This window comes from Poecilia formosa, unplaced genomic scaffold, assembly GCF_000485575.1.
Source record: "Poecilia formosa unplaced genomic scaffold, Poecilia_formosa-5.1.2 Scaffold536, whole genome shotgun sequence".
In the NCBI taxonomy this organism is placed as follows: domain Eukaryota; kingdom Metazoa; phylum Chordata; class Actinopteri; order Cyprinodontiformes; family Poeciliidae; genus Poecilia; species Poecilia formosa.
Genome location: NW_006800475.1, coordinates 231,420 through 249,529, shown reverse-complemented (window position 1 = coordinate 249,529; position 18,110 = coordinate 231,420). Strand labels below are relative to the sequence as shown.

The window sequence follows — 18,110 nt, the reverse complement described above, 5'->3', positions numbered from 1 at the left end:
ACTGGATGGATACATAAATGGTGAAATGCTCTTTTCCCAGTCACTCGTGAGTCGTGTGTGTATAGGAACATGGTGTGAGGGGAAAAAAAAAAAATTGTGCGTAGGTGGACAGATGCAAGGGTAATGCTTATTATCACTCTCCTGATGCTGTACTAACACTTATGGAAGCAGTGTGGATGGGCAGAACAATGTTTGTAATGAGGTAGGAGACATTAGGTCATCGTTATGATGACTAGTCTGGTTGATCAGGGTCGCTTTCCTTCTTTGGTAATTACCAATCGTCTTTTTTCTACATTGCTTGCTTCACTGTGTTTGCCTTACTGCTTGGGTGACTCCTTTAATGCATGGCCATACATTTTTCGCTTCTGTAACCTCTCAGTACTGACGCAGAGAGCCTTTCAGGTCACTGCCCGGCGAATGTAATCATCATCCAAACTTCTTCCGTGCCTGCCACATTCACACTCGCCAAGCAAAGACATCTGCCAGTTCAATTCCTAATGGAATGACTGGCACCAAGCTCTGGGTTTAGAAGTAGTTTTTGATGGTTTCTTTTGTTGCCTGTGTGCATGACAGATTTCCGACTTTTAGCTGTATTCTTTCATTGCTGTCCTGTTCCAGTGCTGTGTTGCACTTGAAAACCTGTTGGTTGTAAATAGTCAGCATCATATCGCTATCACTATCAGAATTCAGTCTGAGGGATCATTTATTTATTTCCCAATAAATGATCTTTATTACAATTTAAAACAGGCAAAAGATTCTGTATTTCTGAAAAATGCGTCACTAAAATGACACTTTTAGTACCTCACGATATGGTGTGGAAAAAAAAAAGCAAAACTACAGTCTTGCAAGATTTTTAAGCTAAACTGGAAGGACTTCTCAAAGCATAAAATAAAAATCAAATATTCATCATATCAGGTCTTTACCAGTCCTGTTCGGTTTTCTCAAACAGGCAGGACTTCTCATGGTTGTGTGTGTGTGTGTGTGTGTGTGTGTGCGTGTGTGTGTGTGTGTGTGTGTGTGTGTGTGTTTTTTTCCCCATTCTCTATTTCTTTGAGCCTCAGAACTCAGCCGTTAGTGTCTGGGGGAAAGAGTTGTCACAATGAACTAATAACAGACTTTGGATCAGAGGCCTTTTTCTTACAGCTTTTTTCATATTCAAGTTTTAGTTCTGAACATTTTTAAGATGTACAATAAATACTTCAACATATTGTCAGATATTTTGACAAGAGTCTGAGCATCACACTCAGGGTCAGGCAAACATTGATATTTTGACAACTCAGGACCTCATTGGCACGTAATAAGAGATCAAGACTAATATAAAAGGTCTGACTAGAATATTCTATAAGGATTTTGAGGGAAAACGGTTATTGTGGGTGAAAAGTCAGATTTTTGTGTTTGTGCTTACTATAGCAGCACAAACTTTATTTGCATAATCAATCTTGTATTAGACACGAGTCTTAGTTTTAAATCTGAATGTATTTGATACACCTGCACAGCCACATGAGATGCAAAACAATGTTCTGCATCTGTGCTGGAGGTGCAAATAGTACCACGGCTGAACTTTTAGGACGCTAAAGAAGTGGCCTGAAAATTACACACTCAACATGCAGAAGGCAGTTTACTGCCACTGGTTATTACCCTGTGATTAAAGTAAAAAATTGACGGTAAGTAGATAAGACGTTACTCGGTATGTTTGAATTGACAGCTGGCAGAGGAATAATGCTGACTCCATACATTAATTCAAAACCTCCAATCCATACTTGGCTGTTAATTAATGTCAACTCAGTACATCATTAAAATGTACAGCATTTTAATGCTGTACATTAAAATGTACAGCATTAATGTACATTTTGTAACTACTGTTACAAAATGTAACAGTAGTTACATTTTGTAACTACTGTGTAGTTACAAAATGTATGCTTGTGCAACAAACAAGCAATGTCAATTAAATAGAAGATAATTGTGAATTTTCTCTTTTTTTTTGGAACTTTTTTGTTTTCTAGCTGTTTGTTTTTACTTTTATAAAAATACTGTATTAATTACCTCATAGTGACATGTTAGGCTTTTTGTTCTTAATGTTAACATTTAAATTAGAATGCATGTGTACTAACTGGAGCTTTTGTTCAATCAATCAATCAATCAATCAAATTTTATTTGTATAGCACATTTCAGCAGCAAGGCATTTTAAAGTGCTTTACATAATTGAAATAAAAACAGCATGTGACATTGAATAAACAGTGAGAAAGAGAAAAAGTTGTTGCCTATTTAATTCTCTGCATTCAGTTCTCGCAGTTAGACGGAGTCAACACGTCCTTACAAAATGTTATCATTTTGAGGAAGGCACAAGAAAGTAAGTGTCTTAATTAAAATGTGCTCAAATTTTTGTAGCTGGCAAATATATTGTCCATATATTCTCCAGCTTTTGTCAACCTCAATGGTTCACAGAATGTGTTCTGGTGAGGAAGACTGAGTGTAAGCAGAAACTTTGCTTGTTTACAGGAAAGCCTTAGAGGCCACCTTTAAGATGATGTGGGTCTGACAACTTTTAGAGAGTGGGTGTCGTTATGTTCCCAATCTTTGAAGTATACTCCATAAACTATACTGTCTGCTGTAGTTGCTTGCCGAGCCAAAGTGCAGACCGAAGAGTTTTGGCTCCTATGTGCCAAACTCTAATTGTTTTCTGTTGAAATTTGAAATATTGCTAATGGCTTAAACAAAAGTTGCTGCAGGGAGACTGTTGGAAATGACCAGACACCCTCTGTTAATTTTGAACTAAATTTAAAAATCATATATGCAGTAAAAATCAGTGGTCTTTTTCTAACCTATGCACAAATTCATAGGCGTTGAGGAAAGGGCATTTTGTGGAGGATGCAAATTGCAGGCCTAACATGGCTCATCAGTCTTTATAATTCAAATGGTAATTTTTTTCCTTGCACCTAAACGTTAATTTTAACACGAAACATAAAAAAATTTGCACCAAGAAGAAAAGATGGCTTATAAAACCTTGTTTACATACAGCTTTATATATTTATTTATTTTTTAGGTTTAGAGCAAAAAAATAAAAATAAAAAAATTACTGTGAGAGAAAATGCAGTTGAAGGAGAAGAAAAATATACAGCATACCATTTGAAGCCGACTGACATGGAAGGTCAAAATGAAAAGTGAAAATCTTTTGCCATTAGTTTTATTTTATTGTGTGGAATAAAAATGCAAATGTTTGCATGAAAACATAAGAATTGAGGAACTGAAAACATCCTTGTAATCTTTCTACATAAACATAAGAAACTATTATAGTGCTGCACATAGAGATGTGCCGATCAGGTTTTTTCCTCCCGATACCGATGCCGATCACCGATACCGATCACATAATTATTATTATTTATTTATTTTTTATCATAAGCACTACTGGTTACATTATGTGGAAAAAGGTTCGGTGTGAGAGTCACTACCAGGTGGAGCAGAAGCGAAGCTCCGTCTGTCAAATATTACTACCTGTAGCGTAGCAGCGGTTCAACAGCGAGAGCAGAACCAGTGTCTTACATCGCAGCTCGAAGACTTAAATAATTTTGCGGGTTATTTGTTTAGCTTTCTGACCGTCATGCTAATCCGGGTGAGTGTTTGTAGCTGTGCGCTGCTTTACCTGCTATCTGATCCTCCGTATGTCTTTTTTACTGCAGTGAGTCTCGATGTAGCCAAATTCCGTCAAGTATGTCATTGTTTTTATGTCGTGTTAGCTTCGTTGTGTTGATGCATTTTGACTGCTTCAATTTTCCGCCCCAACACGCAAACTTCCCCATTCACTCAGTGCGTTATAGTTACACATCGCTTAGGATTTGTTGCTGCGCGTTTGCGCAGTGTGAAGGAAAAAGGAGACCAGCTGCACAGGCAGGCTGCGAAATGAGATGATCGGTATCGGCAACAAGAGCCAATGATCGCCGATCACCGATCATTCACTTTTTCACGAAAATCGGCCCCATTATGATCGGTGACCGATCGATCGGCACACCTCTAGCTGCACAGTATATCACCATTGCAATATCAGAACTGTTTAGATTGCGATAATTGTTATTGCATTGTTATAATGCTTCTCTAGTCCCAAAATGGTGGCAATGACTAGTTTTGATGCATGTTGCAGCTCATGCTCACTAGAGTCAAACTTGTGGTCAAGCAGAAGCAGAGCCCTGTAGTGTTTATTACTTTACCTCCGCCATGATTTTGTTTTCCCCCCCTTTCCCTTGAAATCTTTGCATATTCTCCTCACATGCATACACCAGCGTGTGTGCATGCATATGTTGAAGTGTCAGGGACATTCTCTGTTTGTTTATATTTGTGTGTGTGTTCGGCTGGGAGAATGAATCCAAATGAAATATTTTATGGACCAGTGGACCTATTAATTGTCCCCCAGGTGTTATCTTTGCTGACGCCTAATCTTTTAGAGACGACCTGCTGGGCTCGGTTCTTCTATTTGTATCCTCTCTTCCCGCCATCCTCTCTCTTCATCCCTTTTTTCCCCCTCTTTTGCACTTTCTCAAGGTGACCTTTCAGGCAGCTTTCTCAAACTCGCACTTCATTTCAACATCCTCTTTGTAACCAGGAGATGGTTGCACTTTTATCATCTTTGAGTGTCTGTGCATAGCGGTGCTTTTGATTTGACTTTAAGCCTCCATTACACACACTATATTGAAAAGGTTTCTGTGCACCAGATTTAAAATATATGCTGAATCCCCAAAGAAATGGGGATCTTTTTTTAGATGCGTTTCCCTAAATATCAGATGTTTTGTAGCCGTGCGGAGAAGTCGGAGGGAAACGATGCCTGCATAGGGAGAACATGTACGCCCTGTAAAGAAGGGCTCCAGTCAGGATTCAAATTCATTTTGGTGTAAAGCAACAGTTTTAATAACTGAAACACCACACAGGTCAACAAGTAAAAAGTAAAAATAAAACTAAAGCGAAGTTTGACAAGGATGTTTCTATCATACAGTGAGTGAGGCTCACTGTTGGGGAACTCGAGCAGGAGCAGACATCTAAGAGTCCATGATGATTTATTACAGTCTTACCAGGGTTGGCAATGATTGTGTGGAGTGTTGTATTAATGGAAAGAACATAATTTTGGTCTTTGATAAAACTGGAATTTATGTCTCAGTTTTACCTCATATCAAACTAAAGAGAGGCAAAGATTATTGTTCATCAAGGGAAAATCATATATTGTTGCACAGCTTCACAGAACAGGTGGGGTGTGATTTTTGCCAGATTGCTTTTCCCTCAACATGGGATTATTGAACTTCCAGCAGAACTTAGATGTTCAAGTATTGTGAGAACATGTTGGAAGAATATTCATTTCTTATTGAGAGGATGTCCTTTGAACTAGAGAAGGGCCAAAATGTGGGGGTGGGAAATACTTGACAAATTAGACTGGTAAAATACAGAAAACATCTGTAGAAACTCTGAAATTTTACATTTTTACACATACAAATCTTGACAAAATTTCTGTTGCTGGTTACTATTATGTTTAACATCAGAAGTTATTCTTTATGAGATATCGGCGTACAGAATGGAACATCCCGTTGCACTAAACCACATGAGTTTTGTGTGTCCTTTTGCTTTAGTTGTGTTTTAGTTCATGTTTTTTTTTTTTCATCCTCATCTTCAAACTCATTAACACACAGAGGTACATTCTTTGAAACACTGATATGCTTTATCTGTGAATTTTATTTCCTCTTTGCAGTAATCTACATGGAAAGCGTCCTGCAGATTACGCAGTGAGCCAGGAGATGCTGGCGATTTTCCAGGAAGCTGCAGAAGGAACCCAATATGCTAATTCTCATACATCTCATAGCCCCTCAGCCACTATCTCCACGGTATGTCTTCATAAATCAGTGAATAATCCTTTTTTCCATCATGCATTTGGCAACCCTTAAGCGCTGATATTCTCGCATTAAGTGCCCGGAGACTGTATAACCTTGTTCTTATGTCTCATTTTAGTCGAGTGAGAGTGCGAGAAGGGATCAGACTTTGATGTTATTGGCCAGCAAGCTATCATCGCCTGAGCAGCGTCAGCTAGTCAAACTGGGAGTGCTACTGGGAGGAAGGATCGTTGATACCTTTTCTGGCTCAGGTAGTGTTACTTACCATCTTGCTCCTGGATATCCATTATTTCTGGATTAAACCTGAAATTCTGCCTCTACGTTGCAAATTGTCATTGCTCGACAACGATTATTTTCTAACAAGTTTTCAGCAACTGAGATTTGCAGGAGTAAACAATAGATGTAAAAATTGGAGATGCACCTTCAGAATTTTGTGGCCAATTTCCATTCACTGTAAAGCTTTTTTTTGTTTTTTTTTTTTCTCTCTGATACAGATTCCTACTTTTGTTTTTTTTCTGAGCTCCCTTGTGGACCTGTTGCATAGGACGAAAGAAACGGCATTTAAAATATTCTTTTGTTCTCGTCTTCCTGCCGTGAGCAGCCATAAATGACATATTCTTTACATCAGGATCCAAATGATAACACAGAGCAACAGTTTTCCAACCTGATGGGTCGTTAGCAGGCGTCACATGCAGAGGAGGTAATTGGACCATTTGAATCAGCTGTGTTACAGCAGAGACTCATCTAAAACTGGCAGGTCACTGGCGTTTGGACACCTATGGCCTAGTTAAACTCTCATGTGGCGAATTCGCTCAAGATAAAAAGAAAGTCGATCAAGGTGAAGATTGGCCAACAGCCAGTTTTTCACTGCAGCCCCTTCATACAGCTGTTGTTGCATAAACATCTTTTCTTGCCCAATATTCTTAGAAGTATACACAGAAGTTGTTATATAAATGGGCAGTTTTGTCCCAGCTTCCCATTTTGGAAGAATGAGAAATCTATCATGAAGAGCCGGTCTCGCACTGCAGTTCTAATGTTTGGTGAAATTATTTTTTTCCCCCACACACACACACACACGCAGCTCTGCTCCGTACGCCTTACTAAGAAACACAGATCCATTTGTACTGTAAAAGCTGTGAGTCAGTACCTGAGCATTATCACTCATGAAGGTTCAACAGTAGCAAACAGCAGCTTTTAGTGGTGTATACATCATTGTGATGCAGCAGCTCCTTCACTGTTGCATAGTAATGGCTGGAAGAACACTGGAGAGCAGAAGTAATTGAAATCGTTCCTCATAAAATGTTTGGAGGTGCTGTCAGAGAGATGAATTCACACTAATGAAAAGCAGAGGAGCTTCTTGTTGTTTCCCCCCCTCTGGCTGCAGGGGTGACTGTTTGTACTTTCAGACTTTTTTTTTTTTTCCAAGGTTTTATCATTTTGAGCTGAATGCTACAGTTTCAATGCAAAATGTAAGAAGAGTTTTTACCCCTGGGATATAATTATGTTCGTTCTGCACTTGTCAACTCGCCTCACTCATTGAATGAAGAGGCAATAAGCTTGTATTTAAATTTTAATTAACCTATAATTATGTGACCCTGCCTTTTATAGCAAAAACCCCTGCTCTGGTTTTTGTTTCATTGTCAGCAGCAGTTTGACAGGCATACAGTAGGTTTACCTGGTCACTCACTCAAAGTGAGAAACGCTGGCAAATTAACACTGTGAGAAGTATGCCTCCATTGTGGCTTGGGTAAGGTAGGTCTTATGAAATCTGTTTTATTTTTTCCCAAATTCCACTTTTTAAATTTTTTTTAAATCAGTTTTCTGATTTCCACTTTTTTTTAATTCAAAACGTGTTTATTAACCCAAAAAGTGACAAATTATGGAGTGAATGAAATCACCTCAAAAGCCAGAGATCCACATTTTGTCTAAACGTATAACTGAAAAAACTGAGATTATGTTGTTTTGCTTTGTGCATATCTGATGATTGCTAATGTTATGCCCTGTATATTATACTTAACAGCATTCGCAGTGTTGGACAAAGTAGAGTACCTTCACATAAGAGTGGCAAACATTATAATTTGGCTCTTCTGAACCATGTCTTTGTGGGTCACCTTTTGCTGTAAATGCAGCTTCAGCACTTTTGCATTCCTCCATCTTTGCACATCCAGAGATCTTTACTTTTGACTTTTTTTTTTTTCTTTCAACATCAGTTTCTCACAGACTCATTTAGATTTAGTTCTGACCTATTTTGTTGCAATCACAAAGAACTGGTTGGATAAACTGCTTTGTGGACTATACTATCTCAGGTGTTATGCATGAAAACTCTGCTTGCCAATACTTAATTTGGCCACTTGAGAGACCTTCAAGTGTCCGTATTTAGACATGACCAAGATTTTTAAGGGGAAACATTGTGAAGATAGACAATATAGGTGGTAGTGTGGGAAATATGGGTTAATTGAACTGGTTGCCACAGTGTTAACCAATCATCAGGTCATATGCAACATTTAGCAATCATATTGGAATGCAATATTTTCGACCATGGTGCAGGCCTACTTCCTGATGAAGAAAAGAATCACACCGCTTCCATGTTTCGCCAGAAGGATATTGTGTTCAAGGTGACAGTTTTCCTCCACAAGCACTTTGCATGCAGATGAAAAAGTTCAATTTTGGTCTCGTCTGACCTGAGCAACTTTTTCAACACACTTGCTGTTTCCCCTTCATGGTCTGTAGCAAGCAGCACAATAACTTAAAATGGCTTATCCATTCTCCCATTAAAAATAGTGATTTATGGTTCATTGATTTGATCAGTATCCCATAAGCTGGTCAAAGATTGGGGGTTTTGTTTTGTAACCTAAACCTACTTGGTCCTCATTATGTTGTTTGTTTACTAATATAGAGCAATTTCTAAGGACATTGCAAAATACCGGCATTAATTCTTAGATGAATTAAGCAGTTCAGTCTATTTATTTTATTTTTACTAATTAGAGGACTTCTGAATGCAGCTTGTTTAACTGGATTTTATTTACTTTTCTGATTTTTTTTTTATTTTATTTTTTTTTTATCAGAAATGTGACAGCCACGTCTCATTGCCCTGCTTTCTTGTTAATGTGTCACATAAAATCCCAATAAAATTTGTTGTGTTATAACGTGACAACATGTTAAAAGTTCCAGTATAAATACAGTAGCGAGGTACTATATCTCCATGTCTGACGCACAATAAGCTGCTCCTTAATGGCCTCTTATTTATTTATTGTTTTTTTGTTCTTTATACCTTATCATTGATCACACGATCTGGAACCATCTAGTCAAGCACAGACTGCTGTTATTTTAAGTTTGTAGCACAACTCCCTTAAGTGTCTCTTTTCAGTTTGGTTTTGTTCATGTTTGTTTTCTTCTCTCAGTGAGCCATGTCGTCGTGCCAGAAGGACAAATGCCCACCACCTACTCCACCCTCCTGGGTCTTCTTGCTGGCTGCTGGGTTGTCAAATACAGCTGTAAGTATGAAGTGAGCTGCTGACTGGAACAATTCTCTGTGGACACCTTTTTTTTTTTCTTTTGAATTTGATGTTAAAGCTACCGCTGGAAGTGGACTAACCTAAGGCAGTGCCATTGCAGTTTTTTCCATACTTTTTGGTGCCTGTAAATTAAAATAAAAAAAATTAAATAAATTCTTCTGAGCAAGGTCAGCACAACATTGATCTTTTTTTTTTTCTGATAAAGCTCCCTTTTTGCAATAGAAAATCACTTTTTCTTTAACATTTCACAGGGTTGCCACTCACTGAGGAATCTCGGACAATTATGGTTTGCAAAATGTGTTTATGCCATGGAGAGTCCTGGTTTACCGCCTTTGCACTCCTCAGTTCAGCTCACCAGTTCTTCTGTCCTATTTAGGCCTGAAGACTCAACCACGCTGGGAAGTTAATGCTCCTGATGAATCTGTCCTGTGTTGATTTGACTTGACCATACATCCTGGCTCATTATCTTGCTCAAAATCCCAGTAAAAACCAATGTTTGGTTTTATGATATAGATACCGCCCGAGTTATAGCTGCATTCTGGTAGCCATTTCCTAGCACACAGCGGTCAACAGGCATCTATGTTACTTCAATAGTAAGTTGTCTTTTTATTCTATATTGAACAGCTGAAAGAAATTTAAGTCTTTTAAAAAGTTATTCTACCAAAAGGTGAGGGGTGACTCAGTTTGTGGAGCACTCGGACCATGTGAAGGTGCTGTGGTGCCAATAATTGTGGAAACAGTGATTTTGGTACAATTTTCTCTTAATGTGTTTTTATTGCAAACATGTCCTAAAACTTAAAGGTTGAGTTGTTTTCTAAAAAAAAAAAAATTATCAGCATTATATTATGTCACTGAAGTAAGTTCTTAATGAGGGGGTTAAAGATTATGCATCATTTCTCATGGGTAAAAGAAAAATAGTAGGTGCTGTAAATATATTATGAAACGGAAATATAAAAGATATATATATGAATTGAATTACTGTGTTAATTACAAAACTGGGTCAAAGCTGTTGTTAGAATTTTAAAGCACGTGGATCGAAGTGTAAAAGAACAGAAAATATAATTTAGAAATATGTTTTGCTTTAGTTATGATGTTGTGGACAAAGAAATCAATATTCTTATGTGACTTAAAGTCTGAGTTTCTTAAACAATACACAGTATGTGCCAAGTGGATTGTGCCGCCTGACCAATTGATTTCTACATTTATCATTTCCCGCTATGTCCCAGGCAACATCCGAATTGCTCTCTTCTTATTTCAGGGCTATACTTTAAGCAACACTGAGTTTACTGTTGAGGCTGCCTATGCAATAAAGACGAGAAGTTAATTCTCCTCAATGCCGAAGAAATCCAGAGCAAGTCGTCAAACTTTGTACTCTCTGCAAGCCGTTGAAATCAGACTCCTTGTGTGGAGTTAGGATTTCTAAATGCAGAACACGCACTGCTCTGGGAAACATTCAAAGAAAAATGTTGCAACAGGCAATTTTCAGATCAATAGTTTGTGCCTCCTGTGGTGTGTGCACTCACCTGCTTACACGTCTGACAGCCAGATGAGGCAGGTGGATGACTGGGGGATAGAATTTGGTTAATGATTACCCCAGAAGTCTTCAATATCGATGGCAATTAAATGATGGCCTAGTCACTTTGCCTCCTCTCGTTTTGGTAATCCGAAAACCAGTTTTGCTATTCTCAGCTAGTCCCTCAAACTCCCCTGCCATCCCAGAACCGAGTTAACAAGCAGAAATTCTGAGTAAGCCGGCTTCCAGCAAAGGTAAAAGAGACTAGCTGTCAAAGAGTTTTCTGGCACCTTGGCGTGCCCTTTGCTGCTGTATTTGTCAGTAGCATCACTTCACTGTCGGTGTGTGGGTGCGTGTTGAGCACAATGCTAGGAGTGCTGCTGCTTGCCAGTTCGACTCCAGATGTGTGTTCCTATAATATTTTGTGCGTTTGGACCACATTCAGCCCTTTCCTTTTGTTTTCTTTTTCCCTCCACGCTGGCTGAACACTTGACACATCTTCACTCCCTCATGACAGTCACTGTGGCATCTTCTGTTTCTGTCCGGGTGTTTGTGTGACTTCTCACTGTCACCTGGCTTTGTGTGCCATCGCTGTCATCTAGGCCGAGGCCTGGATTACCTCTTTTGTCAGAATTATGTTTTGTAGCGCTGCTGCTGCTGTTATTTTAGGGAAGCAGGATTAACATTTTATCCTGTCTAAGAAGATTCTCCTTTTGGTTGAGTGGTGGGGGGTAAACTATTAAGTAGATTTTTCACAAGTTAAAAATTTTATTCTTTTATGCTTCAATGTAAAAATAAAACCATGCATTTTTATTTAACTTAAGTTTATTTCTTAAAATGAAATGCAAGATAGAAATAAACTAACTTGACGTAAATAACATAGGCAACAAAATGCTAATTAACATGTTGTATATTAACATCAATTTAAAAAGTATTTTATTGCTGACCCTTGTACGGATCAAAACATGGATTTACACATCATCTATCTGAAGTTTCTGCTCTGAACTAATTCTTTACTTGTCATGCTCCAATTACTGCACTTTCCCAAAGTCTCTGACTCATCACTGTGTGGTGAGTCACACAACTTCTACTGTGGTTATCAGTTACAGTTGCACCTTTACAGGAAATGGAAACGGCAACACAAATTTAGGATATAAGGCGTTACATGTTGTGTAATGATGGTTCACTTTGCATCAATACAGGTACAGCTTATCATTTACATACAGTATACTGATTTAGGATTAGAGGTTTATCACATAAAGATTTTGTGGTCACTGAAATTTAGATATAGATGTGTGTGTGTGTGTATATATATATATATATATATATATATAGAGAGAGAGAGAGAGAGCGAGATTTCTACAAATATTTTTTCCTAAAAAAATTTTATATACATAGATAAATGCATATAAAAAGATTTGCAGTATGCGTATGTTTGTATATATCAAGTCTCCCAAAAAAAATTTGACAGCATTTTGCATTTATTTATGACAGATTAAAGCTCATCAACTCTTTTCTCTTTTACATGCGGTAAAATATAACAGAAATAGAAAAACAATTCAGCTTTTAGTACTAAAAGAATTCAGCTTTTAGTACAAAATCTGTTCAAAATTATAAATAGGTCAGGCTTTTCCTTGCTGATAGTGATTCCTTGTTTTCTTTTACCTCTCAGTTGTAAATTTTGATTTCCACCAATTCCTTGATTTTTATTTTTTTTCCCCCCCAACAATCTGTCTCATAAGAGAAAAAGAAAAACATTGGTAGGATTTCTTTGATAGAGCTAGTAGTTTTGAATCCAACATAAAATTTGGTAATTAAAATATTGTACTAATTTATGCATCGAATCAAATAAAAAACACAACTTGATTTAATAGTTTATCTCGTAAATTTTCTTCTACATTTTGGTGGAAGAAATTTCCAAACTGCCATTATGTTGCCCTAATAGTTTGCAGCTATTATCCATTCACTGTTTAGGGAAGAAAAATATCAGATTGTTTCGGTTTGTGACCAACCGATCACTGTTCTGACGGTCGAGTCGCATAATTTTATTCACCAGCAGATTTTCCTTTGCATGTCCAAAGAGCATCGTTACCAATCTCAGAATTGAAAGATCGGACCGTTACTTAAAATGAAGTTATGATCATTAACATGAATGTTTTGTTGGTGTTGCCAGAGAAAGGGCATTCCTTTCAGTTCACAATTTCCACCTTTCCCTTTTTAGCCTGCAGTGAGAGGCTGGACAAGGGTCAAGCCTCTGTGAAACATATGACCCTGCCGGAGGCATGACTGCCAGGAACTGGACTCGGGTCTCCTCTCTCTGGGACTGTGTTCAGAATGCAGATGACTCAGATGTGTCTTTGTATGTGAACTTGAGCCCATTCAGTCCCTCATGTTTAGGGAATGAGATTGGATATGGTTTATTTGTGTTGTTTAGATGCTGCAGGCTGTAGTGTAGAAAATCTGGGAGTAACCACCTCTGAATTTTGTTAGTTTGATTTTAGTCAGCTTTTCTGTTACAAAATGGTTTAAATGTGGGTTTAGGATTGTTGTCTTGGGGGTAAATGTGATGGTGTCAAAATTTTATTGTCCATCTGTTTATAGAACTTGGGTATTCTTCTACTTTTTGTTATCTCATCTCTAAAAGTTAGGGCCGTGCCAGGAAACTAACCAATTTGAATAATCTCCACAGATTCTGAAGAGATAATTACAATTATGTGAGAAACTTATGGGCCACAAACCAGTCAAATAAAAACCGGTTTCTCTGCAAACTGTTCAGAGGTATTTATTAAAAATTGGTGGCAATTAGCATTGGACTGGTTAATTTGAGGATATGACAAAGCTTTAAAAAAATTGCACTTTAAAGTCCTTTTTAACAAGATAGACAGAACTGGCCCTCCTCCACGTGTTGCAGTGCACTGCCAGTCAGCAGGATGAAAGGAAGACTCCTCCTACATGCAGAAAAAAGCCAGTACGGCTGTTTGGAATTTTCTTTTTTGTTATCCCACATAGTCGAGTTGTTGAAACTAAAGAAGCCCTGTGTTTCTTAATAAGAAAGCTCTATTTGGCAAACTAATTTATGTAACACCTGTCAAATGATGTCGTACTTGTTTGTTTTTTCAATCTTTGTCTTTGCATTGATTTCTACACCAGGCTACTCAAGACATTATTACGTTGAATGCTTGGTGAAGATGCATGTGTAGATTTCTTCTGGGGTGTGTAATTTTAAGCTTGTGTGGAATATAGAAAGTTGACCTGAAATTCTAATTTGTGAACCAAATTCATGTTTTTGAATATATATATATATATATTTTTTAAGTTTGGTTTGAACATGTGTATTTAACCACATACTCATGACTCAAGTTGTTTTTTTTTTTGTTTTTTTTTTTTTATTGCTGAAGTTCTGTGTCTTGTTACTCCTTAATTGCCCATATTGGACCTCAGGGCATCTCTTCAAGGTCATTTTGTTTGAGGATTAAACTCCTCCTGACCTGATCCACGTGTCATAATGAGCTGCAGTTGGTTTAATGTTTAATCAGTGGGGAGCATTTATCTTGCCACTCACTCATTCAGTGACTCACAAAGGTTGGAGGTTAGAAGTTGAACTGAACATAAATAAATATGCTAATAAGTCCTCGGCACTAAGCACAATCGTCCGCAGCGATTAACCTCAGTATCTCTGCTCCTTTTCTTTAGCCCAGCTCCCCTGCAGGAAACAAAGCTATAATTAAGTGGGTTGAAGAAATGTAATCACAGTGCCACACCATTTACTGCTTCCTACAGATATGCATGTATGAATGTATGTAATTTGCTTTATTGTGGCAGGGTTTTTCACTTGCACACATTTGCACTAATTTTCTCATTTTGCCGAACAGCTGGGAGAAACGTTCCAGAAAATAAAGATGCTGTCGAATGATTGTGGAGGTGGTTGTGAGGTGAAACGTATATGCCGGGCAAGTGTTTCCATGGATACAATGCTGATTAGAATCGTTTCCGTCACCGAGTCGTAAACTATGAATTAATTTTTAGGAATAGACGTAAATGTGGACGGTTAGAGAATGGTTCTGTTTTGTTAGCGATTTAATAAAAAGCAGTGAGTCATAGAGCAACAGATATATCAACCACACAACCTCCCCCTAGCATAGCTACCATCAACACCTTGTAATATTTGGATGGAACCATCAGTCATTCATCGTTCCTTGAGACATCAATGAAAATGATTTATTTGCCCATGTTAAAGACGTAGCAATTGGGAAAAAGCTAACCCTTTTGTACTTTTACTCAGTGAAGGTATCACATTTGACTTTAACCAACTTACTCTCTTTTTTTTGTTTGTTTGACTGTTACATGAGACATATGTATAGGTTATATCCTGGCTTTTTTTTTAAAGATTTCATAATTTTCCTTCTTTTTAATTTCTCATTTAGTTTTATGCGAGAACGACCTGGAACATTAGTTGCAGAAAAACCTAATCGTAGTGTAAGCAACATGGTTCCTGTTAAAGTCCCTGTAGAGTTGAGCAAACTTTGTACGTTTGAGGGCATGAAGAGAACAGGCTTTCCCTTTTTTGCTTTCGAAACAATTGTTTATAGATTGTTTGTAGATAACCAATAATAGTTGTTATTGAGACTTGCTGAAGTTCTCCAATTGTGATGTCCAGAGGTGGTCGTTTGATTTTTTTTAATTTTTTTTATGCATTATCCCTTGATATCCATACAAAATGCATAATCCCATTTTTACCATAACTTCCTGCTGTAACACAAACATTTCTCCAGCCACTGTGGGACATTTGTATTCTTCTCTTTTTAAAAAAATTAACATTTTCTTATCATACTGGCTGTCACAGTTTCAGTTGGACTGTGTTCAAGTGTCAAGTTTTGTCTAATATTTACAATTCGTTAACTCTGGGAGCATCTCTCTGTCAACAACTTCAGCTTTGGCAATCCTTGAAATCTTCTAGCTTGTAACGGAGTCGACGCGAGCCTCGTCATCCTCCCAAAACTTGTCGCAATCCTTCATGTCAGCATAATCAGCTGCCAGCTTAATTTTGTTTGCTTTATCTGTTTGTCGGCAGGGGTGAAAGCATGTCTGCAGGCGGGAAAGTGGCTGCCTGAAGCTGAGCATGAAGCGGGAGAAGGCCCTCAGCGCAGTCGCATCAACAGATGTAGTTTGGTAAACTTTAAACACACAAATACAAAGTAAAATAAATAAATAAATAAAAAAATCAGCAGAGGCATGTTTAGTTTGGAGTCTTGTTTAGGTTTAATGTATTGAATTCCGTGTACACGTAGTTATGCCTCCCAAGCAGCCTTTGGGTTTTTCTTTTTGTCTGATTTTGAGAGGTTAAAACGAAAAGAGCTGAAACGGCAGCTCAAACCATCCTCAAATGGCGAGACAAACACTTTGCACTGGCCAAGTCGGAGTCGTGACCTCAGACCAAACAAGAATTTGTTGCAAGGCTTGAAAATTGCTGCTTGCTCACCAAGACAGCAGATGGATTGAGAGAGCTTGTAGAAAATAAAGCTGAACTTTCTGTCTTGAGGCTCCATTTGCCACCAGAATTACATTTTAGTGTAGCTTTAGCTTATTGATGGTGATTGATGTTGGGGGGTGGGGGGGTCGGAGGGAGATGTTTTAGCATGAAAAACTACAATTTATACGAATTAGTATTGTCGTTAGACAATGTAAATTTGAGAAGCTATTTGCTTTACAAATTATAAGACTGTGCTTTTCTTTTTTTTTTTCTTTTTTTTTGCTGAAAGGACAAGTTCAAACTTTTAATGTGGTACCATAAATAGTAATAAAGACACTCATGCACTTGAGATAAAAAAGGGGAACTTAATTTAAAATATAATTAAAGAACATAATTACTTGAAATGTTATACTCTGTGATGCTTGAGTTACTTTGAACAGTTCTCTAATTCAGTGCTGCTTTAAACAGCAACACTAGTTAGTTTCTTCTGAGGGTGAGGTTTTTGAAAATGTCTTATTGGCAAAGTGTCTAAGTTAAGCACTTGTACAGTAAATTTGATAGCATTTCCGAATTTCATAGAGATTTAATTAAATCTTTTGGAGAATTATTTTGCCTTGAGAACACAAGACCCTCAGATCTGTTTTATCTGTTTGTGTTTCATGTCTTCTGAGCTGCGCTTTTGATGGAATAATAATTATTCATCTGGAATTAGGAGCCATGCCAGCATGACAAAAACCTAAATGACACATTTAACTAGAGTTTTGTTTCTCCAGCTTCCACCGCTTTTCGATGGCTGTTTCTTCTTCCTCCTCGGCTCCTTTAAGGGGACGACCAAAAACGAGCTCGCCAAGCTGTTGCGAGAAGGAGGCGGCCAACTTCTGAGCCGGCAGCCAAAGCCGGACAGCGACGTTACACAGACTCTGAATGCAGCAGCCTACCATGCAGAGCCAGGCTCTGACCAGGCGCTCTGCACCCAGTACATCATCTACGACCCACAGGGAACCTACAAGCCGGCGGTTGTCAGACGAGGGAAAGTGTGGTCCGCTCCCTCAACCTGGATCATCGACTGCATTGCAGCCTTCAGCCTCCTCCCTGTGCCTGAGCATTAAATTACAATCCGCTTTCTTTTTTCTTCCTTTTTTATTCTCTATGAATAACATTTCTTCTAGATTTTACTCACTCTGAATGCTTTTTAACTTGTGGTACATTGGTTGTTTTCTATCACAGATAACTAATTCTTTTGCGAACTAAAATAATTATGTATCATTTTATGATCCTGTGTTTAAAATGACACAGATCTAATGAAGTTGTTCTTTTTAGACTTGTATTAGTAACAAATGTTTGCTTTCAGTGCCTCATAAGACTGAAATAACTACAATGGAAATTGAAAAAAACAAAAACAAAACAAAACAAAAAATCAATCCAGCCAGTAAGTTTGTGTTTTCAGAAAATTAGTTTATATAGTTTTTGTGGAGTAGTTTGTGTAATTGTATGTTTCTCTGAATTAAAAATATTCTTCAGTATATTATCTTTGTCTTTTTTTATTGTGTAGAGACTGCTAGTAGAAGTGTAATGATTTTTGGACTCCTAAACTAATAATTAAAGAAAAGCGATTTAAAAAGGTCAAATTCAGGGACTTATGATTAGAGCTACGTCAACAAAAAGGGATTGGTTCTTAGTTTGTCATAAGACAAAATGTGGAAACAATTCTCTGTTTATCCGTCATACACATTTGCTTGGGTACCTGG

General features: G+C 37.7%; 1 protein-coding gene across 1 annotated transcript; it reads left to right on the top strand.

Annotated features, from left to right (window-relative positions):
- Positions 1-4,828: 4,828 nt before the first annotated feature.
- On the top strand, positions 4,829-17,885 carry LOC103129327 (BRCA1-associated RING domain protein 1). The gene is made up of 6 exons (XM_007540377.1): positions 4,829-4,839; positions 5,726-5,858; positions 5,983-6,115; positions 9,266-9,358; positions 15,964-16,061; positions 17,136-17,885. Exons 1-6 carry the CDS (start codon positions 4,829-4,831, stop codon positions 17,469-17,471), a joined length of 804 nt encoding a protein of 267 aa, XP_007540439.1. The 3' UTR covers positions 17,472-17,885.
- The last annotated feature ends 225 nt before the right edge of the window (positions 17,886-18,110 follow it).

What these genes read in the sequence shown, in the direction of transcription:
- LOC103129327 (XM_007540377.1), top strand. An exon ending in CCTCAGCCACTATCTCCACG is followed by an intron (nt 5,859 to 5,982) that starts GTATGTCTTCAT and finishes GTCTCATTTTAG; the next exon opens with TCGAGTGAGAGTGCGAGAAG. An exon ending in TGATACCTTTTCTGGCTCAG is followed by an intron (nt 6,116 to 9,265) that starts GTAGTGTTACTT and finishes TTCTTCTCTCAG; the next exon opens with TGAGCCATGTCGTCGTGCCA.